This window comes from Taurulus bubalis, assembly GCF_910589615.1.
Source record: "Taurulus bubalis genome assembly, chromosome: 15".
NCBI classification, from domain to species: domain Eukaryota; kingdom Metazoa; phylum Chordata; class Actinopteri; order Perciformes; family Cottidae; genus Taurulus; species Taurulus bubalis.
The window spans coordinates 25408476-25434692 of record NC_136603.1 but is presented as its reverse complement, the minus strand read 5'-3'; the positions used below and the strand labels follow the sequence as shown (position 1 = coordinate 25434692).

The 26217-nt window shown below is 44.7% G+C and overlaps 2 protein-coding genes across 2 annotated transcripts in view; both read right to left on the bottom strand.

Annotated features, from left to right (window-relative positions):
• Positions 1-1627: 1627 nt before the first annotated feature.
• On the bottom strand, positions 1628-3718 carry LOC306747897 (fibroblast growth factor 4A-like; the record flags this gene model as incomplete). The annotated part of the gene is made up of 4 exons (XM_079230997.1): positions 1628-1955; positions 2208-2311; positions 2471-2599; positions 3442-3718. The coding sequence occupies 4 exons, from the start codon at positions 3716-3718 to the stop codon at positions 1773-1775; spliced, it is 693 nt and encodes a 230-aa protein (XP_079087123.1). The 3' UTR covers positions 1628-1772.
• A 1921-nt stretch (positions 3719-5639) lies between these two features.
• ccdc93 (CCC complex scaffolding subunit CCDC93) overlaps positions 5640-26217 on the bottom strand; it is a gene marked incomplete at its 5' end in the record, with an annotated part of 31711 nt that continues 11133 nt past the window's right edge. The window contains 14 exons of the mRNA XM_079230407.1: positions 5640-6827; positions 17528-17641; positions 17750-17834; positions 17939-17976; positions 18105-18187; positions 18266-18374; positions 18783-18854; positions 18981-19055; positions 19127-19208; positions 20222-20295; positions 22501-22563; positions 22978-23085; positions 24523-24609; positions 24864-24914. Of these exons, the coding sequence (XP_079086533.1) occupies positions 6771-6827; positions 17528-17641; positions 17750-17834; positions 17939-17976; positions 18105-18187; positions 18266-18374; positions 18783-18854; positions 18981-19055; positions 19127-19208; positions 20222-20295; positions 22501-22563; positions 22978-23085; positions 24523-24609; positions 24864-24914 (1098 nt within the window). The 3' untranslated portion in view covers positions 5640-6770. The remainder of the gene's footprint in view (positions 6828-17527; positions 17642-17749; positions 17835-17938; positions 17977-18104; positions 18188-18265; positions 18375-18782; positions 18855-18980; positions 19056-19126; positions 19209-20221; positions 20296-22500; positions 22564-22977; positions 23086-24522; positions 24610-24863; positions 24915-26217) is intronic.

Genomic DNA, 26217 nt, shown 5'->3' with positions numbered 1-26217 from the left:
AAACTAAACTTGCCTGCATGGCTACATAAATTAGAGTGTTTTTAATTGGGGTAAATCCTCCCATAAGTTCAACCTACATTATACCCTAATGTAATTCTGATATACACAGGCATGTCAAAGTATTGGCTATCCTAAAGAAAAAAAGAAATGCAGATATTCAGTTCTTCAAAAAAGTTATATTTTCATCAGCCAGACTGGTTTAAATAGCAGTGGAGGGGGCCAAAGACAAACTATTTCTCACAATATAATCTGTAATGAAATATGAAAGGATAGCAGAGTAGGAAACAGATGCTTTACAGCAGAAGTCTATTATGTTTCATCAAGCTACTTATTCTGGCAAACTGGCTCAGCTAAGCTAGCTCAGCTAAGCTAGCTCATCTGTTGACCTTCCAACCTAAGAAATACATTTAGGAAAAAGTGTCGTTGTTTCACAGCTTTAACACATGAAGCATAGACTTCTATACAACCAAAGGAGATGCCCCCTGGTGGTCAGGAGAGAAATCATAAGTTTAAGACACTTCCGGGTGGGCAAAAGAGTCACATGACACAGCAACTCACACATAATGACTCACTGCAGAAGATAGTAAAAAGAAATTGCATTTGTATAGCACCTCCTTCCGACCACTCAAAGCGTTGTATACTCCATGTCAACATTCAAACACACATCCACACACTGATGGCGACTCCCCCGCACATCATACTACGTCACATGCTCTTTCCATCCACAAATGCAGCAAGAGGGTGTACATGGGGGTCAGTTGAAAACCTGGTGCGAGGAATTGCCCCCTGGTGGTCAGTAGAGATAATGCGAGAGGATGCTCCATGCATTGATTAGCAATGCCGAGGGGCCCGGACCAACCGTCAGTATTTAAAGAGTTGGGAGTGAGAATGTGTTTGCAGTGCAGTGTTAAATTAAATATCTGTCAATACTGCATTCTGAAACAAAAGTAAATAAAACTACACAATCAAAAATAAATATGAATCATAAGGAATAGATCAACTTTTACATTTTAAAGGCATTTTGTTTTTCACTAGGATCAAAGGCAACTCTTTGTAAACGTCTATTACATCTAGTCATCCTACAATACTAAAATACAGACGATGTATATTCTCACTACGAACTACTTTGTATGAACAGTGTCAGCTGCTAAATGCTCCACTCTGTTCACCAGCTAGTTGCTAACCGTCTGTCTGCTGGTTACTTCTGAGCAGCTATAGTGGAAACGCTGCGCATGAGATACAAGTTTATAGCTGGAAACCCCCAAAAAAGCTTGAGGAGGCTAAAACGCTCTGTAGAGAGGAGGGGGTGTGGGGTTGGTTCATCACTGTGACTATAACTCTTTACATTACACTGTTATTTGCCCAGATAAAACATATTGATTGGTGCAGGACAGAAACAAATAAGCTTGAAGGGTTTCAGTTATTTACCAGGCCTGTGCAATTTAGAACATATCAGAAAAGAATACTGCTGCTGTTCAGTGTTAAACACAATATATAGTGTTCTTGGTGTTTAATAGTCGAGACCATGCCAACACCATTAACACGGCCCAGCGTCGCCTCACAAGCAGCCATTGTTTGTTGAGTGACCCTCACAGTCCTGGATGGTGTCACACAGCAAGTAACGCTCCAAACAATCGCACCAATAGAATCTCTTGCATGTGGTACTAGTTTCAGGTTGTCCATGTTGCTGTGTGGAGGCCAATGTCTAGTCTGTTGCTTAAATTCCTCATCGGGCCTGAAGTCGGCAGGAGCCGGCTTGTCGTGGACCGTGATCACGACATCCTCCGAGGTAGGAAGTGGGTGCAGGACTGGTGGCGGCCCACACTGTTGCCCTTCCTGAGCTCTCCCTTGTGGGAAAGAGCCAGATAGATGCCGGGGTGAGACACGGAGGAGTAGGTGGTGTAGTGATTCTCCTCCAGGTTCTCCTTCAACAGGCAGTCGTCAGAAAACTGCTCCTGGAAAAGACAAGGCAGGAAGTCATTTCATACCGTCTGAGTGTTTTGGTTCCATTATGCAGCCGGGACTTGGTGTTCAGTGAGGACGCTCCATCATAAAGTCCTCCTTACTGTGACACTGGTTCACCAGGTCTGAGAAAGTGCTGCTGTGTTACAGGTGTACAGATTGTAAAGCCCTCCGAGGCAAACTTGTATTTGTGATGTTGGGCTATATAAAATAAACTGAATTGAATTGAGGTGTGAGCTCCATACCGTTCCATACGCCAGTCCTTCTCCATTCATACACAGGTACAAGGCACTCTGGACTCCTCGGATCCCCACCACCCCCCGTCTCATAGCAAACACGTTCAGCCAACCTGGAGGGGTGAAGACATGCAAGGTGAAGGCGTGGATGTGTCAGATACCTCTTAAGTACTGGTCTAAAATATCGGCCATATTGCAAGTAAGAAAGGTCAAGAAGACTGAAGAATGACTATACAGAATGTCATTAACACACGGCGTGGTGAAGGACTCACAATGCTCAGTGGGTGTGTGGACTCCTCCTACAGAGCCACTGGGAAGAATCTGGAGATGGTAGCCGATCCCAACACGGCAGTAGAGCAGCTGTTGTTTGACCCCTTCTCTGATTGGATGAGGATTATAAGCTGCATTACAAAGAGACGAATGACTGTTTGGATCCATGACACACAAAGAGTCTGTATTTATTATCATGTGATACAGCAAATACAATATTTTGGAAGCATCTTGCAGTGCTGTTGCAAAAATAATTTCTGAGGGAATTCCCATCCCTTCTAAGAAACTACGCTTGAGTGCTGCAACTGCGACAAACATATCTTCATACTAAACTCAGATGCTGTGTTATGGTTATGATTCCTCTTGTCCATACTGGCTGAAGAGGGAGTCCAGCTGGGCTCGTGTGAGTCTTTCTGCTTTTCACAGACAGCGTTTCCTTGCTGGGTGGTGATAGAGGGGAAAGTATGGAAGCCCTCACAGGCAAGTGCAAAAAATATATCAATTCTGGAGATCCATTATCTAATTCTGATCTTATTTTTCCTCACTGTATATGACTTAAGAACCGGCAAAAAAGGTTTTGTCACAATAATTGTTTCAAATTCCTTTTTAAAAATCTGTGAAACAGGGAATATGTTTTTGCCGTGTTTGTTGTTGTAATACTCATTTCGGCCACAATAGGTGCAGGTGCGCCACAACCCCAGAGTTCTAAATAGGGCCTGAAAGCTTAGTGCTGATTAAAACACTTTACTAGCCAAAGAAAAGATAATAATGTTAGATAGTTCGCTAACATAAATGTTTTAGTAAGCAATTTACCCCTTGCCTTGTTTTGTAAATTGAAACATGAATACCTTCTGTAAAAAAGAAGGCCAATAGCAGACACATACCTAAATGGATCCACAACCAAAGTTAGTAATTACACCTGTGATTTTTCTGACAAAGAGACAAAAAGAGATCACTCATTCTGTTGGCTTACCTTTTCCCTTCAGCAGGCGCTCCCTCATGTGCAGCTTCCAGAGGCCTCGGAGGCGAGTGCCTTGGTCCTCCGGTGAAACTCCTGCTTTTTGTATCTTGGCTCCTACACTGAAGACCAGGAGCAGCTGGAAGCCCGGCAGCAGCAGCAAGGAAACATTCATCATGAACCCCATCAGACAGCTGCCATCACCGTCCACTGGTCCAGTGAGTGTGTCGTCCAGCAGGTCCGGTTGGCCCTCTTCCTCTAAAACGTTGGGCTCACTGCTATGTCTGCTCATCCCCTCCACGCACACTTCCTGCTTTTATCTGCTCAACGCCTCTTTCTACACCGAAGCACCGACTGCGACACAGTGAGATACCCAACTGGAACCTATCCTTATCAGTGACATATCAGTAATGCTACAAACAACAGCCTCAACACAGGAGATGTTCTCTGGAGCAAAGCCGCTGGTCTCATTTCCACAAACAGAACATCTGCAGTGTTAACCTGCTGACTGAGCTGCTTTATACTTCTACTTCATACACTTAAGGAGCACACATGCAAACTGTGGCCCTTTACTGTTTGGGTGTCGCGTGCGTAAATGAACATGTGTTTATGTCACCCAATCAGGCCTCTGACGGGTGAGAGACATGCAAACTGTCTGTTCAGTATCATAATCACTGAGATTGGAGAGCGAGTGGAGACGATAGTGAGAGCAGGGAAACACTTTGAGGCAGAAGAACACGCTGGATACACAAACAAGTTCAGGGATCAGAGGAAAGTAACGCCTTCATTTTATAGCCTGACACCACATGCCACGTGAGTTTTGAACATGCCATGTGAGGGTTGAACATGCTGTGTGAGAGTTGAACAAGCTGTGAGTTGAACATGCCGTGAGTTGAACATGCTGTGAGTTGAACATGCCGTGAGGGTTGAACATGCCGTGAGGGTTGAACATGTCGTGTGAGGGTTGAACATGTCGTGAGGGTTGAACATGCCGTGAGTTGAACACGCCGTGAGGGTTGAACATGGCGTGAGGGTTGAACATGTCGTGTGAGGGTTGAACATGTCGTGAGGGTTGAACATGCCGTGAGTTGAACACGCCGTGAGGGTTGAACATGCCGTGTGAGGGTTGAACATGCCGTGAGTTGAACACGCCGTGAGGGTTGAACATGCCGTGTGAGGGTTGAACATGTCGTGAGTTTTGAACATGCCGTGAGTTGAACATGCCAACATGCCGTGTGAGGGTTGAACATGTCGTGAGTTGAACACGCCGTGAGGGTTGAACATGTCGTGAGTTGAACATGCCGTGAGGGTGGAACATGCCAACATGCCATGTGAGGGTTGAACATACTGTGTGAGGGTTGAACATGTCGTGAGGGTTGAACATGCTGTGAGTTGAACATGTCGTGAGGGTTGAACATGCCGTGAGGGTTGAACATGTCGTGAGGGTTGAACATGCCAACATGCCGTGTGAGGGTTGAACATGTCGTGAGTTGAACACGCCGTGAGGGTTGAACATGCCGTGAGGGTGGAACATGCCAACATGCCATGTGAGGGTTGAACATACCGTGTGAGGGTTGAACATGTCGTGAGGGTTGAACATGCTGTGAGTTGAACATGTCGTGAGGGTTGAACATGCCGTGTTAGGGTTGAACATACCGTGTGAGGGTTGAACATGTCGTGAGGGTTGAACATGTCGTGAGGGTTGAACATGCTGTGAGTTGAACACGCCGTGAGGGTTGAACATGCCAACATGCCGTGTGAGGGTTGAACATGTCGTGAGGGTTGAACATGCTGTGAGTTGAACACGCCGTGAGGGTTGAACATGCCGTGAGTTGAACATGCCAACATGCCGTGTGAGGGTTGAACATGTCGTGAGGGTTGAACATGCTGTGAGTTGAACACGCCGTGAGGGTTGAACATGCCGTGTGAGGGTTGAACATGTCGTGAGGGTTGAACATGTCGTGAGGGTTGAACATGCTGTGAGTTGAACACGCCGTGAGGGTTGAACATGCCGTGAGTTGAACATGCCAACATGCCGTGTGAGGGTTGAACATGTCGTGAGGGTTGAACATGCTGAGTTGAACACGCCGTGAGGGTTGAACATGCCGTGAGTTGAACATGCCGTGAGGGTGGAACATGCCAACATGCCGTGTGAGCAATGTGTGGACTAAAAAAGATGGTTCTGCTGAATCAGTCTTTTATTTTATTTTTTAAACTGCCCATCATGAGTCTGACAATGTCAATTTAATTTATTTGCATAGCCCAAAATCACAAATTTTCATCCATACAATCTGTACACAGACATCCTGTCCCAGGACCTCACACGAGATCAGGAAAACAGGAAGAACCCTTCAGGAGAGCAACAGAGGAGGATCCCTCTCCCCGGATGGACAGAAGCAATAGATGTCATGTGACCAGAATGAACAACGTAACAGAGTTACAGCACATTACATGAATATGACACACATCATTCATAAGGGTGTGGTTATGGCAGCAGGAACAATAATAGCAGAATAATAATAGACAAATGATGACAGCAGCAGTGGTTCTAATAGAATGATACTAGTCAAAGTTAAAGGAGTACTCGGTTCTCTGGAGAACGACTGAACGCTCCAGAGGAACCCTGCTCACGCTGATTTGGCCGCCTTGTGCATCTCCAGCAGGAGATTTGAAGTTCTTTGGTGATACACAGGATGTTTCCTTCAGATTCATCATCTTCCGATAGTGTGCTGCCTTCAATCAGCACGCGCTGTCTGACAGAACACAGCCTATCTGAATGAGCAACAGCAAAGGCATTTCAATCCTGAATAGAAAGATTGCTTTATTTATTAAATACTGGTTGCACATGGCCATCTAAGACACGAGGTGAGTTCACGTGAGAACAGCGTCATTGCAAAGACCTCCACATACAGAGAGTTACATTGAGGTTGGGCCTCCTCTTCCTCTGGGGAGCTCCACTGCCTCGTCTGCCTTCACCTCAACGCCTCCGATATGAAATATAAGGCCTTCCTAAAGATGCTTTAACATAACAGCAAGCACAACAGGTAAAGGCATTCCTCTCCTCCCTGTGATCCACAAGAGGTGGATTCTGTGCAGCAGCCTGGTTCAGCTATAAAGGGCAATCCAGATGGGATTGCATTTAAACAGTTTGTACAACATTTATCAGATATTATTAAACACATTGTGAGCTCCTACTGATTCATGTAGCAAAAAACACTTGTTGTAGAGGAATGGGCCGACGACGTGCTGCGCAGCGTTCAGCTAGAAGAGTTAACAACCGGATGAGCCAGAAAGAAAAACATGAAGATAACTCATTTTATTTGCGTCGGACATTCAACGGTTGTCTAAGAGGCTCCTTTCGCTCTCAGTTTGGACAGCAGCATCTCGTTCTTCCGACACTCCTGGTGACAAAAATATAAAATAAATCACACATGGTTTAATCTCAGGTCAAGAGGTATTGATTGGATTAATTATTGCCATGTCAAACACATTTTAATGATTTGGAACTTGTTTCGGTGCAAACTTGAAATCGCGCAGAACGCAGAACAAGACACATTACAACACAGACAATACGGGAGAGCAGCCGCATGGCTCCGGTCTGTCTGCTGGCTGCTGGGTGCTAGGAGGAGGTACCACCTGGACCCCGCGTGCTATAGGGGTAGTGCTAATCTACACGTGTAGTTGATGAATTAGAAGGACTAAAAAACTACTTTTCCTTACATTTGACTGGTGTAAACAGACGCACAGCAGTGTTGCAGTCGCAGTACAAGACGGCATTCAGGCACACACGTTCATAAACGATAGCCGACGATATAGAACAATACAAAAACATAAAACTGAGGCTTTCCACGTTCCATATGATTGATGATGGAATGGTATTTTGCTGTTGTGACAAAGACGTTAGAATCTCCATGAAGTTATACGCCTCATAACTCTGCAGGAAAAGCCCTGAAGAGATGAAGTGGTCTTAGCACAGGGAGGGTGTTGGCTTTCTGCTCCTTAATTACTAAGGATGGTTAAATGCAGAGAATCATTTATAAAGGATAATTTCTTCTTCTTCTTAAGCCACCTAATTCAGGCCGGGCCGGAGAGCTTCAAAAAGGCAGAGGGGAGAAAAAAACGCTTCTTTCATGTCAAAGTGAAAACAGATATTCAATGTTGTCCGGGTGCCAGGGTGGCAAAGAGAAAGCACTGTTGAGAAAAGCTCCTATGAAAGGCATGTGAGACTCAAAAGGTCAATTGGAAGAAAACTGTTGCTTTGTGGCCATCCATCAAGATGCCATGTTTGGTGAACACCAAACTGCATATCACCACAAACACACCGTCTCCACCGAGGAGCGCAGTGGAGGCAGCATCACGCTCTAAAGATGCTCCTCAGCATCATCACGCTCTAAGGATGCTCCTCAGCATCATCATCATCATCATGCTCTAAGGATGCTCCTCAGCATCATCACGCTCTAAGGATGCTCCTCAGCATCATCATCATCATCATGCTCTAAGGATGCTCCTCAGCATCATCATCATCATCATGCTCTAAGGATGCTCCTCAGCATCATCATCATCATCATGCTCTAAGGATGGTCCTCAGCATCATCACGCTCTAAGGATGCTCCTCAGCATCATCATCATCATCATGCTCTAAGGATGCTCCTCAGCATCATCACGCTCTAAGGATGCTCCTCAGCATCATCATCATCATCATCATGCTCTAAGGATGGTCCTCAGCATCATCACGCTCTAAGGATGCTCCTCAGCATCATCATCAGCATCATCATCGTCACGCTCTAAGGATGCTCCTCAGCGTCATCATCATCGTCACGCTCTAAGGATGCTCCTCAGCATCATCATCATCGTCACGCTCTAAGGATGCTCCTCAGCATCATCATCATCGTCACGCTCTAAGGATGCTCCTCAGCATCATCATCATCATCGTCACGCTCTAAGGATGCTCCTCAGCATCATCATCGTCACGCTCTAAGGATGCTCCTCAGCATCATCATCATCATCATGCTCTAAGGATGCTCCTCAGCATCATCATCATCGTCACGCTCTAAGGATGCTCCTCAGCATCATCATCATCGTCACGCTCTAAGGATGCTCCTCAGCATCATCATCATCGTCACGCTCTAAGGATGCTCCTCAGCATCATCATCATCGTCACGCTCTAAGGATGCTCCTCAGCATCATCATCATCGTCACGCTCTAAGGATGCTCCTCAGCATCATCATCATCATCATGCTCTAAGGATGCTCCTCAGCATCATCACGCTCTAAGGATGCTCCTCAGCATCATCATCGTCACGCTCTAAGGATGCTCCTCAGCATCATCATCGTCAGGCTCTAAGGATGCTCCTCAGCATCATCATCATCACGCTCTAAGGATGCTCCTCAGCATCATCAGCATCACGCTCTAAGGATGCTCCTCAGCATCATCATCATCATGCTCTAAGGATGCTCCTCAGCATCATCATCATCATCATCACGCTCCAAGGATGCTCCTCAGCATCATCATCATCATCATCACGCTCTAAGGATGCTCCTCAGCATCATCATCATCACGCTCTAAGGATGCTCCTCAGCATCATCATCATCATGCTCTAAGGATGCTCCTCAGCATCATCATCATCATCACGCTCTAAGGATGCTCCTCAGCATTATCATCGTCACGCTCTAAGGATGCTCCTCAGCATCATCATCGTCAGGCTCTAAGGATGCTCCTCAGCATCATCATCATCACGCTCTAAGGATGCTCCTCAGCATCATCAGCATCACGCTCTAAGGATGCTCCTCAGCATCATCATGCTCTAAGGATGCTCCTCAGCATCATCATCATCATCATCACGCTCTAAGGATGCTCCTCAGCATCATCACGCTCTAAGGATGCTCCTCAGCATCATCATCAGCATCATCATCGTCACGCTCTAAGGATGCTCCTCAGCATCATCATCATCGTCACGCTCTAAGGATGCTCCTCAGCATCATCATCATCGTCACGCTCTAAGGATGCTCCTCAGCATCATCATCGTCACGCTCTAAGGATGCTCCTCAGCATCATCATCATCATCATGCTCTAAGGATGCTCCTCAGCATCATCATCATCATCGTCACGCTCTAAGGATGCTCCTCAGCATCATCATCATCATCGTCACGCTCTAAGGATGCTCCTCAGCATCATCATCATCATCATGCTCTAAGGATGCTCCTCAGCATCATCATCATCATGCTCTAAGGATGCTCCTCAGCATCATCATCAGCACGCTCTAAGGATGCTCCTCAGCATCATCATGCTCTAAGGATGCTCCTCAGCATCATCATCGTCACGCTCTAAGGATGCTCCTCAGCATCATCACGCTCTAAGGATGCTCCTCAGCATCATCACGCTCTAAGGATGCTCCTCAGCATCATCACGCTCTAAGGATGCTCCTCAGCATCATCATCATCACGCTCTAAGGATGCTCCTCAGCATCATCAGCATCACACTCTAAGGATGCTCCTCAGCATCATCATCATGCTCTAAGGATGCTCCTCAGCATCATCACGCTCTAAGGATGCTCCTCAGCATCATCATCGTCACGCTCTAAGGATGCTCCTCAGCATCATCATCGTCAGGCTCTAAGGATGCTCCTCAGCATCATCATCATCACGCTCTAAGGATGCTCCTCAGCATCATCAGCATCACGCTCTAAGGATGCTCCTCAGCATCATCATCATCATGCTCTAAGGATGCTCCTCAGCATCATCATCATCATCATCACGCTCTAAGGATGCTCCTCAGCATCATCATCATCATCATCACGCTCTAAGGATGCTCCTCAGCATCATCATCATCACGCTCTAAGGATGCTCCTCAGCATCATCATCATCATGCTCTAAGGATGCTCCTCAGCATCATCATCATCATCACGCTCTAAGGATGCTCCTCAGCATCATCATCATCACGCTCTAAGGATGCTCCTCAGCACCATCATCATCACGCTCTAAGGATGCTCCTCAGCATCATCATCATCATCACGCTCTAAGGATGCTCCTCATCATCATCATCATCATCATGCTCTAAGGATGCTCCTCAGCATCATCATTATCACGCTCTAAGGATGCTCCTCAGCATCATCATCATCATGCTCTAAGGATGCTCCTCAGCATCATCATCACGCTCTAAGGATGCTCCTCAGCATCATCATCATCACGCTCTAAGGATGCTTCTCAGCAGCATCATCATCATCATCATCATCATGCTCTAAGGATGCTCCTCAGCATCATCATCATCATCATCACGCTCTAAGGATGCTCCTCAGCATCATCATCATCACGCTCTAAGGATGCTCCTCAGCATCATCATCATCACGCTCGAAGGATGCTCCTCAGCATCATCATCATCATGCTCTATGGATGCTCCTCAGCATCATCATCATCACGCTCTAAGGATGCTTCTCAGCAGCATCATCATCATCATCATCATCATGCTCTAAGGATGCTCCTCAGCATCATCATCATCATCATCACGCTCTAAGGATGCTCCTCAGCATCATCATCATCACGCTCTAAGGATGCTCCTCAGCATCATCATCATCACGCTCTAAGGATGCTTCTCAGCAGCATCATCATCATCATCATCATCATGCTCTAAGGATGCTCCTCAGCATCATCATCATCATCATCACGCTCTAAGGATGCTCCTCAGCATCATCATCATCACGGTCGAAGGATGCTCCTCAGCATCATCATCATCATGCTCTAAGGATGCTCCTCAGCATCATCATCATCATGCTCTAAGGATGCTCCTCAGCATCATCATCATCATCATCATCATGCTCTAAGGATGCTCCTCAGCATCATCATCATCATCATGCTCTAAGGATGCTCCTCAGCATCATCATCACCATGCTCTAAGGATGCTCCTCAGCATCATCATCATCACGCTCGAAGGATGCTCCTCAGCATCATCATCATCATGCTCTAAGGATGCTCCTCAGCATCATCATCATGCTCCTCAGCATCATCATCATCACGCTCTAAGGATGCTCCTCAGCATCATCATCATGCTCTAAGGATGCTCCTCAGCATCATCATCATGCTCCTCAGCATCATCATCATCACGCTCTAAGGATGCTCCTCAGCATCATCATCATCGTCACGCTCTAAGGATGCTTCTCAGCATCATCATCATCATCACGCTCTAAGGATGCTCCTCAGCATCATCATCATGCTCTAAGGATGCTTCTCAGCATCATCATCATCATCATCACGCTCTAAGGATGCTCCTCAGCATCATCATCATCACGCTCTAAGGATGCTCCTCAGCATCATCATCATCATGCTCTAAGGATGCTCCTCAGCATCATCATGCTCTAAGGATGCTCCTCAGCATCATCATCATCATCATCATCATGCTCTAAGGATGCTCCTCAGCATCATCATCATCATGCTCTAAGGATGCTCCTCAGCATCATCATCATCATGCTCTAAGGATGCTCCTCAGCATCATCATCATCGTCATGCTCTAAGGATGCTCCTCAGCATCATCATCATCATCATGCTCTAAGGATGCTCCTCAGCATCATCATCATCATCATGCTCTAAGGATGCTCCTCAGCATCATCATCATCATGCTCTAAGGATGCTCCTCAGCATCATCATCATCATGCTCTAAGGATGCTCCTCAGCATCATCATCATCACGCTCTAAGGATGCTCCTCAGCATCATCATCATCATCGTCACGCTCTAAGGATGCTCCTCAGCATCATCATCATCATCGTCACGCTCTAAGGATGCTCCTCAGCATCATCATCATCATCATCATCATCGTCACGCTCTAAGGATGCTCCTCAGCATCATCATCATCGTCACGCTCTAAGGATGCTCCTCAGCATCATCATCATCATCATGCTCTAAGGATGCTCCTCAGCATCATCATCATCATCACGCTCGAAGGATGCTCCTCAGCATCATCATCATGCTCCTCAGCATCATCATCATCACGCTCGAAGGATGCTCCTCAGCATCATCATCATGCTCCTCAGCATCATCATCATCATGCTCTAAGGATGCTCCTCAGCATCATCATCATCATGCTCCTCAGCATCATCATCATCACGCTCGAAGGATGCTCCTCAGCATCATCATCATCATGCTCCTCAGCATCATCATCATCACGCTCTAAGGATGCTCCTCAGCATCATCATCATGCTCTAAGGATGCTCCTCAGCATCATCATCATCATCACGCTCTAAGGATGCTCCTCAGCATCATCATCATCACGCTCTAAGGATGCTCCTCAGCATCATTATCATCATGCTCTAAGGATGCTCCTCAGCATCATCATCATCACGCTCTAAGGATGCTCCTCAGCATCATCATCATCACGCTCTAAGGATGCTCCTCAGCATCATCATCATGCTCTAAGGATGCTCCTCAGCATCATCATCATGCTCCTCAGCATCATCATCATCATCACGCTCAAAGGATGCTCCTCAGCATCATCATGCTCTAAGGATGCTCCTCAGCATCATCATGCTCTAAGGATGCTCCTCAGCATCATCATGCTCTAAGGATGCTCCTCAGCATCATCATCATCATGCTCTAAGGATGCTCCTCAGCATCATCATCATCATGCTCTAAGGATGCTCCTCAGCATCATCATCATCGTCATGCTCTAAGGATGCTCCTCAGCATCATCATCATCATCATCATCATGCTCTAAGGATGCTCCTCAGCATCATCATCATCATCATGCTCTAAGGATGCTCCTCAGCATCATCATCATCATGCTCTAAGGATGCTCCTCAGCATCATCATCATCATGCTCTAAGGATGCTCCTCAGCATCATCATGCTCTAAGGATGCTCCTCAGCATCATCATCATCATGCTCTAAGGATGCTCCTCAGCATCATCATCATCACGCTCTAAGGATGCTCCTCAGCATCATCATCATCGTCACGCTCTAAGGATGCTCTTCAGCATCATCCTCAACATCACGCTCTAAGGATGCTCCTCAGCATCATCATCATCATGCTCTAAGGATGCTCCTCAGCATCATCATCGTCACGCTCTAAGGATGCTCCTCAGCATCATCATCATCATCGTCACGCTCTAAGGATGCTCCTCAGCATCATCATCATCATCATCGTCACGCTCTAAGGATGCTCCTCAGCATCATCATCATCGTCACGCTCTAAGGATGCTCCTCAGCATCATCATGCTCTAAGGATGCTCCTCAGCATCATCATCATGCTCTAAGGATGCTCCTCAGCATCATCATCATCACGCTCTAAGGATGCTCTTCAGCATCATCATCATCACGCTTTAAGGATGCTCCTCAGCATCATCATGCTCTAAGGATGCTCCTCAGCATCATCATCACGCTCTAAGGATGCTCCTCAGCATCATCATCACGCTCTAAGGATGCTCCTCAGCATCATCATCATGCTCTAAGGATGCTCCTCAGCATCATCATCATCACGCTCTAAGGATGCTCCTCAGCATCATCATCATGCTCTAAGGATGCTCCTCAGCATCATCATCATCATGCTCTAAGGATGCTCCTCAGCATCATCATCATCATGCTCTAAGGATGCTCCTCAGCATCATCATCATGCTCTAATGATGCTCCTCAGCATCATCATTAGAGCATGATGATGATGATGCTCCTCAGCATCATCATTAGAGCATGATGATGATGATGCTCCTCAGCATCATCATGCTCTAAGGATGCTCCTCAGCATCATCATCATCATGCTCTAATGATGCTCCTCAGCAGCAGGCCCTGGAAGCGTGTAGAGGTAGAGGAGGACATCCATCAACCAAATCTTGGAGGATGATCTGACTCAGTCTGCAAGAGAACTACGACTTGGGAGACGATCTATATAGCATGACACGACCCCGAGCATCCAGCAAAAGCTACACAGAAAAGGTTCAAAGACAACATGGTGAATGTTCTGGAGTGGCCAAGTCAAAGCCCAGATCTCAATCCGATCCAGAAGTTGTGGCTGGACTTGACAAGACGCCTGATCCCCGAGCAACCTGACAGAGCGTGAGCTGTTTTGAAAGGAAGAATGGAGAAACATTGCTGTGTCCAGATGTGCAGCCTGATTGAGACGAATCAGACTCAGAGCTGTGATTGCAGCCAAAGGTGCATCTACTGAATATACATGCAATAATTAGGGTCCGAGCGACTGACGTAGTCAGTCCCGAGAGGACCCTATTGAAATTGCTGGGATTCTTATTAGGGTCCGAGCGACTGACGTAGTCAGTCCCGAGAAGACCCTATTGAAATACAAAGGATTATTTTTTTTTATTATTAGGGTCCGAGCGACTGACGTAGTCAGTCCGAGAGGACCCTATTGAAATTGTTGGGATTCTTCTTCTTATTAATATTCATGATTCTTATTTTAGAACATTGGGCGCCTTTTTGGGGGACTTGTCATATTCAAAAACTCACCAAATTTGGAACACTTGTTAGGTCTGGTGAAAATAGAGATCTATTAAAGCCGGGGAAAAAAGTTCCAAAAAATGGCTCTCTAGCGCCCCCTACAAGTTGGACCGGCGACGCCCCTCGCCCAGAATTTTTTTTTGACTTGAAAAAATTCACACATGTCCATCTCCACCTGCTCTACAAAAAAGCTTCTCAGACCCATAAAGTCCGCCTATGAATATTTTCCGCCATCTTGGATTTTGTGAAAAACACGATTTTGCACTTTTCTATCAAACGCTACCTCCTTTTCATACCAAACTTGGTAGTTATCAACAATGGCACTGGATCATCAATTATGCGTTGAAATTTCTTGGATATCTCATTTCGTTAAGGAGATATTGACCAATCAACCTGTTAGGGGCGTGTCTTGTTTTTAAACACTCATAACATTAAAACTATTTGGACAAACGACTCCACACTTGGGGTATATGTGCACATCACATCCCCTAACTTGCAATAAATCAGACGTCTGATTTGAACAATAGGGGGCGCTACAGTACTTCGGCCAATTTGCCATTTTCGGCCCATTTATGCTAATTTTAGCATATATTTGCATTTACGCCAAATACTACTCCTCCTACAAATTTCAGACAATCGACTTAAATTCTGTTCTTAAGTGATCTCAAGACCCTCAGGAGTATGGCTTGTGCGCTCGCAACGTTTTCACTCAACGGCCTTGACGTGACGGCCACCCAAAGACGCACCTACTTTGAGCTAACCGCTATGTGAGAGAAAGCTGTTGTAACTCCTCCATACATGATGCTATTACCCCAATACTCCTCATGCATGATACTGGTCCATGCCTGAGGACATGTACATGACAAATGTTCAGATTGTCATAGCGCCACCTACTGGCAAAAGGAAATCAGCCAAACGGCATCGGATTTACATCTAATTTACATGCCCTGCTCTACTCTTCACATAGAGAAACATGATGTGTGTGTGTGTGTGTGTGTGTGTGTGTGTGTGTGTGTGTGTGTGTGTGTGTGTGTGTGTGTGTGTGTGATCCTCCACCCTGCTTTCAACCAGCCTGAACAGTAAATCACATGGTACCTTATTGCTTAAATATAAGATACTTATATATTCATAGTAACCTACTAGCGCCACCTACTGGCCAAACTAAATCTACCAAACTGCATCCCATTTACATACAATTTAAATCACCTGGTCTACTCTTCACATACAGAAACATGATGCACAGTATATGTTCACATTGTCGTAGCGCCACCTACTGGCCAAAGGAAATCAGCCAAACAGCATCGGATTTAAATCAAAATGACAGCGCCCAATTGCATGCTGGGTAACGCTCGCACACAAAACAAAACAGGAAGAGACAGACCGGAAGACACGCCACACAAACAGCACTTAGCCGACCAACGCTGAGACAGTCTTTCCCAGCATGTCTTTCGACCGTGTAATTTGGAACCATGACGGATGCCAGTGACGCTGAAACCTAAGTAGCTCTACTGCACTGCCAGGATTGAACTGTAAACATTAATTGCTGGTCCCTGCTCTTGCTAGTGATGTGTCCTTCCGTGTCGAGGCTTCGATGCGCGTGTCGAGTAATCAGGTAGATTTTGGTGAAGCGTATCGAGGCTTGTGTCGATGACGTATGCGGTGACGTTCGAAGCCTCTGAGCCGGCCGTACCACGTGACTGATTCAGAAAATGGTTCGTGGGTTTGCCGTGCGATTTGAAATATAAGGGGCAGCGAAACTCAATGGATTCCCCCTTCCTCTCTGTACAGCTTCATGTGTGCCTGTGAAAGGGTATTTTATAAAGCAGGCAAAATAGTCTCAAAAAGCCCAGCACTGTGGAAAAGTTCTTATTTTTACTTAAAAAATTGGACACATCAACATGGACTAGCGGAGCTGAGGCTCGAAACACCGAAGTTGGATATTCTAACCACTGACCCACAGTCACATCACAACCCTCTCCCAATTGGTTTCGAGTTTTGATTTTGACCCCGCCATTATATCATAAAGTTAATAATTGATGTATTGGCGTCACAAACATCATTTATTCAATTTAAAGCTTCACACACCAAAGCCATGGTGTCGTTATGATCACTCTGCCTGTTTTACATGTAGTGTCCACTTGGTGGCGCAGTAGAGCAAATGAAGCTCCATGAAGCTTCGGCCCATGAGCGAACCAATTGGATGGAAAGCTTCAATGCTTCAGGAAGCTTCATCTCGCCATCACTAGCTCTTGCTGAGAACATGCATGGGTTTGGCCGGTTTCCTTCTGAGGCCAGTCGGCGACCCGCCGGCTACCCCAAACGTGCCGGGATAAGCGAGGACCCGCTCACAGCTGCTTGCAGCTTTAATTTACTTTACCTTTTTATATTTTTAATTCATTGGCATTAGTTTGTATAAATCAGTTTTCACTTTGACATTAAAGTTTCTTTTTGCTAATTATTGTCAAAAAAGCCAAATTATATTGACCATGATTTCATGTATAAAAGCAACTAGAGTGAAAAAGGGGGGTTGAGTTCTTTTGTATAGGAATTAAGTAAGTAGTGGTCTTCTCCTTTAACAAGGAAAGTTCGGCCTCTCTTTGCACTCAGCAACACCTCTCACATGCTCTTTAGTCCCCAGAGCGGCTGAAGCCCAGACCCCATGGTCTCCTCACCTCTTTGAAGTCCTTCACAGTTTTGAAGTAAAGCCTCTGCTTGTCCAGCAGCTCCAGGTACTCGTCGTTCAGCTGGTCTCTCCTCATTTTGTTTTCCTGCTTCTTCTTCTCCATCTGGAAACGCAAACGAGGAAAATAACGTGATTCACTGCTTTGTTCTCACTGACATCTGAATGTGTGCGTTTACAAATAGCAACAACAATGTAATGTAGAGAGTTGCACCTTGATGCGACTCTGCTTGATCCCGTCCACTATTTGCTCCATTTGTCTGAGGAACTGCTCCTTGGCTGCTGAAGACGACATGGCCCTGGACAGCCGGACAGCAGGTTAGAGCCCATTCTCTGAACAACCACGGTATCCCATCATATGTATGATATGTTGCATATTACAAATGTATGTCTGGATACTTACTGGTGGAAGTTGTCGTGAATGGAATTCAGCAGATTCACCTATAGAAAGGAAAGCATATGTTTACTACTGGACAGAGTTGCAAAAATCCCAGACCAATCTAAATTTAGAGCCAAATTTGACCTCAATTATATTGTCAATGACTTTGTGTGCTGTGGTGGAGACTCACCTCCTTCTCCAGATACACTTTCTTGTCGTCCAACGTGTTGTACAGTGTGAAGAACTGCTTGGTCTCTTTATGTGTGGCAGCAACTGAAAGGCACGGGAAGATTTAATGTCTTTGTTTCTGCTTCTTAAAGACGTTGGCGTGGCCATAGAGGAGGAACCCACCCTGGCTGTAGAGCTCGATGAACCTCTTCTGGTACTGGGTCAGCTCAGCCCGGCTTGGCACCTCGTCCATCTTCCTCTGCAGGATGGCAATCTCACGGTTCCTCCGAGCCTGAACAGATGAGGGGAAAGTCCCCAGTGGTTCAGCTCAAAAGAGGAGAGCCTTTCAAATTAGAAAGATGTATAACATAGACTAATGCCAAGCTTATTTTCTTTGTTATTAACCTTTAACAATGCCCCGTATTATATAAGATGATCATATGGTTTTGCAGCTCTGATATTAAAACTTTCCCCTGAAAGAGGAAGGAGCAGAAGCATTGAGGGGCAACAATAGCACCAACGAAAAGCACAATCACTTCAGTACAATTGTTGACTGAATGTAGTAATTTAGTCCAACATCAAGTGGAGAGTTTTAGGGAGTGACGGTCTAATTCATGACCTATGGGCGGTTCCATCCAGACAAGATGGCGATTCAGGTGTCACCTTGTATAACCTGTGTTATATCGTGTGAAGAAGTTACCATGAGCAGACGGATCTTCTGGAGCTTCTCTCGGTCGGTGTCGTACTGTTTGTCTATCAGCTGGTTCCTCTCCTGAGAAAAGAGAGGACCAGAAGAGTGCAGTCAAAACAAGCTGGGCTTCTGCAGTCTTCAGGAATCCTTTATACGGCAGGAGTGTTGCATAGTGAATATAGAATGCAATGCTAAGTGGAAACCAACCACGTCCTCCTCTGTATCCTGTCCCGAAGCCGCCTTCAGCTCCTCGATGTTCTGCTGCAGACGGGCCATCTCTTCCTGCACACATTCAGGAGAACATGAGTTCCAGGGCTGTAAGCCTTACCTCTGCACTGTGTTGGTGTACTCACTCTACAGTGTGTGCGGAACTCCTGCTCTTGCTGCTTCAGGTTCTCATTGGTGGTCACCAGAGCCCTCAGCGTCTCCAGCAAGCTGCTCAAGAGAAGAGCGCATGTCTCAGAGGGCAGAACTCTTGTCCTCATCACAACTCAGTCAATTAATATCAGAATATGTAACTCATCAGAAACCCAGGAATTGGTCAAATGTCAGTACTCTACATATCTGTTCTTTATGTAGCAGACTTTCATACATGACCATGGCCACTAAAATGATAAGAACAGTAGTCCTGTGCACAGGAGTTTGGTTCTATTGACTTAGTGGACACGCAGAAGAGTTTGGACCCGTCTAACTCTTGGAGAAGTCTCATACTGTAGGCAGGCCAGGTGAGGGCGCCGGTGGTGCCGTTTGGGCCTTCGACACTTTGTTATCAGGGAAGTTGAGTCCAGCCACCACTCATACACTGATGCATGTGTCCTCGGCCCCTCAGGACGATCTCCCCATGCACTCACCGCAGGAGTCTACGGGTCTTGGTCAAGGACACGTCGACCTCTGATTAAAGGGCGACCCGCTCTGCGGCTGAACCACAATCAGTTTCAAAGCAACACATATAGTTGTTGTATGCTTTTGTAAACATATGGGTGATAACAAATCCTTCTTTTTCAGTCCACTGACCCTTTCAGACGTGCACCCATTTTATGCTAATCTGATGGCAATTTAATATGTTGGTCTCATGTCTGAAGAAGCACCATTATCTATTTTGTGTAAACGCACCCCTCACACTTCATGAAAGCTTGATAGCAAAGGCTGCTGTCATTCCTCCCAGATTCCACAAGAGTCAATAAACCTACAATCAAACTCCTGAAACAGAATACTTCCAGAGATCTTGAAGATTGTCATTCAAATGAATACATGTTAAGTCTGTGGCTGAAGAGGGTCACACACTGGTGACTGAGCCTATAGCAGACTGATGAGAGAATTGCATTATTTTATATTTGCAGTATTTCAAATGCTCTGGAGCGCACTGTGCACAGACCAGACCGTCTGCACTGCTGCAGCGTGCACACACACTGCGCACAGTGCACGCGAGTGTGTGGTGCATCACTCACCTGCTGTCAGCCTGCTCCTCCAGCTTATCGAAACACTGCAGCTCCTCCTCCAGCTTCTTGGACTGCTCTTTAGCCTGCCAAGAAGCACAACAGAAGAAATATTTTGACAAAAACATTTGCCATTTTTCATCTTATAAAATGTTTCCTGATGCTAATGACTTTTTTGATTTGTACACGCATCCCTGAATGACTAATACATTGGCTTAATGTCATTTATACCATAGTCTGGGCGAATGCTCGATTCTGACTGGCTGCACTGCACCCATTCATTCCTGGTTATGGACACCTACTACGTCGTACCAGGTAAAAGGTCTGTTCACTCCTCTACATGAATTAAATGTACAAAATAAATACATTTGAAGATCTTAAATTACAACAATGAGTGTAGTCCATCAGCAGAGGTGTCAAGTAACGAAGTACAAATACTTCGTTACTTTACTTAAGTAGAAATTTTGGGTATCAGACGACTTTTTACTTCTACTCCTTACATTTTCACGCAAATATCTGTACTTTCTACTCCCTACATTTTAAAAATAGCCTCGTGAGGAGCAGCGGAGTTGCGCGGTGCGATTTTTTTTGGTGTTTTGCCAGAAGTCTCCGTGAGCTCGTCTTTTCCTGCTGTTGCGTTTCTCAAAATAAAAAAACAGATCTGAGCTCAATATTGAGCATGAATTGAGAGAGGCCGTATCAAATCTACAACCCCGTTTACAACATATGTGTCGAGGAAAGCAGCTCACTGCAGCCACTAATACTGATACAACGTGATGGCTCACATATCTGCACTCATTCTGTTTTGTTTGGCAAAAAAAAATAAAAGCTTATTGTTTTCCACAATGAGCTATTTAGTAGTAACTAAATATGAGTAATTTTTTGGACAGATAGAACTTACACAAAACATTGTCTGATGGGGCAATCTGATTTACTTGAAAGTGATTGCAATTTTCTTTATTCTGTTATTTATAAAAGGACAGATGAGTCACACAATTATGTTATTTACAGAAAAAGTTTGAGAACCACAGCTTTAAGTGTTTGTGTCGGAGTCGCTGCCACCGCCGCCGCCTATTTTGCACTGTTTCAATACTTATAGGCAACTAGTTATCATGTCTTCCGCTCCATGAAACGCATGTTAATGCTCAGTAGTACACATATGGTACTTTAATGTATTTGCATTGTAATAAAATGTGATCATTTTAATAGCCATACATGCAGCTGAAACGGGTAGCCTAGTGCATCCCACATTTTTCAACATAACATTTTAAAACATTATAGTCATTATGGCCTTTATAAAATGATTGTTTTGGGGGAGGTGGGGTAGTGCACTATAGGCCCCTGAGACGTGGCTTAAGAGTTTGTCCTTAATGGGGAAAAAAATCCCCTTACATTACTTTTATACTTTTAAGTAGTTTTGAAACCAGTACTTTTACACTTTTACTTTTAAAGCTTGAGTTGATACTTCAACTTTTACAGAAGTACTTTTAAACCCTAGTATCTATACTTCTACTTCTTCTGAGTAATGAATGTGAATACTTTTGACACCTCTGTCCATCAGTGACCAACATATACTGCCTTCTGAACCTAAGGACACATTTAAGTGATCTCATGCGCTACCTCAGGCTGCGCTGCCCGTACACATGGACTTATCTGTTTAGGAAACATGTATACTGATTTAGGGACAGTGACATAGCTGGATAGCTGGCTAGTGTTGTTGTTAAACAGTCATAATATAATCAACGTTTCGCAATGTTATTGACTTTGTCCCATCATGAATATGTTGTGCTAGCAAGATTCAAAGACATGGCTTTATAGCTAGTGGGTCTTGCTAAACAAAGTGTGAAATATATTTACGTATTGACTAAATCTCACTAGCATAACGTTAGTTTTCTGCTCATCGCTCAGCCAAAGGGTTCAAAGAGCCGAGTGGCCTGGAAATAGCTCCAAGTCATACTTCATTCCTGATAATAGACATCATGATCAAACGATGCAAACCATAATGTCAGCCACCAAATGGCCCTGAAATGTTCATTTGGTGTTAATATGTGGTTTAAGAAGATTTGTTTATGACAGCAGATGCTGACAGCCCCATCTCAAAAATACAAAACCAAGACCCATTATAAACATACCAAAATGTTAAAACAACTTAATTCAGCAACCTTCGATTGCGTTTAGTGCTTCAAAGGCAATATGAATATGAATATTCCACCGTCAGTCTTTCACACAGTTATCCATTGTTCCATGTGTCTGTCAATATAACACACATGTCTACAATCAGCTCATCTTACCGCCATTAGATTTCTCTTGGCATCGTCACAGCCTGTTTTCACCTCTGCATACTTGGCTTTCAGCTGTGAAAAAAAACATAAATACTTGTTAATGAATGCCATGACACCTTCCCTGACCACTGTATTTTAAAAAGGTCCCCTACCAGCCAACTGAATGCTGAACGCATATATTACAGAAGTACTGCACGTGTTTCTACTCAGAGTTCCTCGGTTTTATGCTCTACATGTGGATCCTGTAGTCACAGGATACAGAAAAGTATACATGTTGGTTTCTGCGAGGCCAACAACTAATTCCTGTGCAGTTTTTCCTGATCCGATGTGAGGTCAGGCATGTTGTGTGTACAGATTGTAAAGCCCTCCGAGACAAATTTGTATTTGTGATTTTGGGCTATACAAAATAAACTGAATTTGACATTGTGATTGCAGTGGCTCTGGCTGGAATGAGAATGTTGGAGTATACGTTGAGTCCCAGCTCACCTCCTCCAGTTGTTGAGTCTTGTGCTGGATCTGTTTGTTGAGCGAGGCCACGGCCCGGCGGTGCTGCTGCAGCGGGCCGTAGCGCTCCGACGACGACAGCTCCGACTGCTGCAGGACACATGGGAAGAGACGCTCACAAGCTGCTGGAGGCTGTGTGCCGTGTTTTGTAAATGCATCTACACTTTGGATCTATTCCTCTCCATGTTTCACATGTTGCAACAAAAATCTTGGAATGTTTTTTCATTGTGATTTTTTGTGAGTTGAGATCCGGGCGTCTAAATTCTTCCTTTCGGATCATGATAACCTGGATTTGATATATTATTGAAAAACACAGAGGTTGCTTAAACATTTAGAAGAACAGCATCTTAATATGCAGCTCTACTATTATTATTATTAGCATACTGCAGGGTTCATAAACATTTTGACCAATTGATTTCCATGACTAAGGTTCCAGGAGTATAACATGTATACACACATTCATGAGAACAATGTGGGGTTAAGAGTCTGGCCCACGGACACATTGACATGGAGCCGGGATTGAACCGCCGATCCTCTGATTGAAGGACGACCCTGCTCACCACTGAGCCACAGTAGTTAGTTTTTTTTCTTATGAAGCTAAATGGGACTACAACTAGCATTTTGTTGCGCTATACTGTTGCACAATGACCATAAATGACTTTGTAACTTGTAACATTGTATGAGAGTTCCTCAAATAATTCTTAAAATATCTTGGCCTTGTAAGATCTTATGAGTATTTTAGCTGCCGTACCAGCCATTTTAATTCCTTGAATTGGGAGGGGCTCCTGTGAGACCTGGGGTTAAGATTCAATACGACCGAGTAGTTTATTTTGAGCCGTTTAAAGTTGAGTTGTAACTGTACCATGAAGAACAGGCATAGACAAAGTGAGGCTAACAGGCCAAGGTTTAAGGGACCCTTACAGGTAGGAACCTGTTCTGGTTCCCCTTGGTAATATCTCTCCATTTAGGGACACGTCCACCTCACAGCCCAAGTAGTTAACGCATGTTTTGGAAGCATTGTGACACTGTGCTTAAGGACCTACTCAACCTTATTTTAGAACAAAATATTATAGATTCAGTTTTCTCAAGGTGCAAAGGTTTCAAACAGCCAGTTACTTAGTTGAGGAAAAGACGATTACGTGTTCACAAGAAGAGGTCAACTTTTTGAGTCAGGAAATATTGCTGTCACAGGTGAAGATACCAAAAAGAGAGCAATAGATAAGATACAAAACATTATACTTCATTATTATTTCATGTTTCACTTTTGCATGAGAAACGGCTTCAAGGACGAAGACCCTTTTCTCTGCATGTGTAATATGACCCGTCTTTGTATTTCTTACTAACTGCCTTTCTGCCGTTTATGTTGTTGTTGCTTCTTGCGTTTGATGAGTCGAAGACATACTCAATAAACATTTAACAGGAAAGATTTGCCGTATCGTCATATCCCCAGAACAGATGGAAAAAGGGGGCTGAGCCTATGATGAGGGTTCGGACACGAGCCCTCATCATTACACTGATCCTGCTCACCTTGTCGGCGTACTCAGAGACCATCAGTTTGATCTCCTCAGACTGCAGACCCACTATGTGACCGACTGCACTCGCTGTCAGCTTCCCCTGCACAGGAATGACAGACAATCAATCCTACAAGTCACGTGAATCTTTTAGCCATTTCCTTGTTGCGTTTACTGTGAATGACGTGGTACAAAAAGATTCAATTACCAGATCACTAAAAAGATCAGCTGTATGTATTCATATTATTTTAGATAAGACCAGCTTTGTGAAATGTGTGGCCAGTTAAGCAGGGGAGTAATGTGGTGGTGCAGTTCTCAACAGTCCAAAGATGAAAAGAAAAACAAGCTTTTGTTTACCTCTCCATGTGCCATGGCAGCCATGCTGGTCATCAGCGTGTTGATCCGCATCTCAGAGAAGAAGTTACGTCACATTTAAGGCAGGAAGTTCACACACACAAACACACACATAATGAATTCAAATGATAATGTCACTGCCTGAGCGCTCTACTCTTCATACTGCACGGCGCTCTACTCTTCATACTGCACGGCGCTCTACTCTTCATACTGCACGGTGTTCTATATACTGCACGGCGCTCTACTCTTTATACTGTATGGTGTTCTATATACTGCACGGCGCTCTACTCTTCATACTGCACGGTGTTCTATATACTGCACGGCGCTCTACTCTTTATACTGTATGGTGTTCTATATACTGTACGGTGTTCTATATACTGCACGTCGCTCTACTCTTCATACTGTATGGTGTTCTATATACTGCACGTCGCTCTACTCTTCATACTGTATGGTGTTCTATATACTGCACGGCGCTCTACTCTTTATACTGTATGGTGTTCTTTATACTGTACGGTGTTCTATATACTGCACGTCGCTCTACTCTTTATACTGTATGGTGTTCTATATACTGTACGGTGTTCTATATACTGCACGGCGCTCTACTCTTCATACTGTATGGTGTTCTATATACTGTACGGTGTTCTATATACTGCACGTCGCTCTACTCTTCATACTGTATGGTGTTCTTTATACTGTACGGTGTTCTTTATACTGTACGGTGTTCTTTATACTGCACATCGCTCTACTCTTTATACTTTATGGTGTTCTTTATACTGCACGGTGTTCTATATACTGCACGTCGCTCTACTCTTCATACTGTATGGTGTTCTATATACTGTATGGTGTTCTATATACTGTATGGTGTTCTATATACTGCACGTCGCTCTACTCTTCATACTGTATGGTGTTCTATATACTGCACGTCGCTCTACTCTTCATACTGTATGGTGTTCTATATACTGTACGTCGCTCTACTCTTCATACTGTATGGTGTTCTATATACTGTACGGTGTTCTATATGCTGCACGTCGCTCTACTCTTCATACCGTATGGTGTTCTATATACTGCACGTCGCTCTACTCTTTATACTGTACGGTGTTCTATATACTGCACGTCGCTCTACTCTTCATACTGTATGGTGTTCTATATACTGTACGGTGTTCTATATACTGCACGTCGCTCTACTCTTCATACTGTATGGTGTTCTATATACTGCACGTCGCTCTACTTTTTATACTGCACGGTGCTCTACTCTTTATACTGTGTGGTGTTCTATATACTGGACGGAACTCTACTCTTTATACTGCACGGTGCTCTACTCTTTATACTGTATGGTGTTCTATATACCGCACGGCGC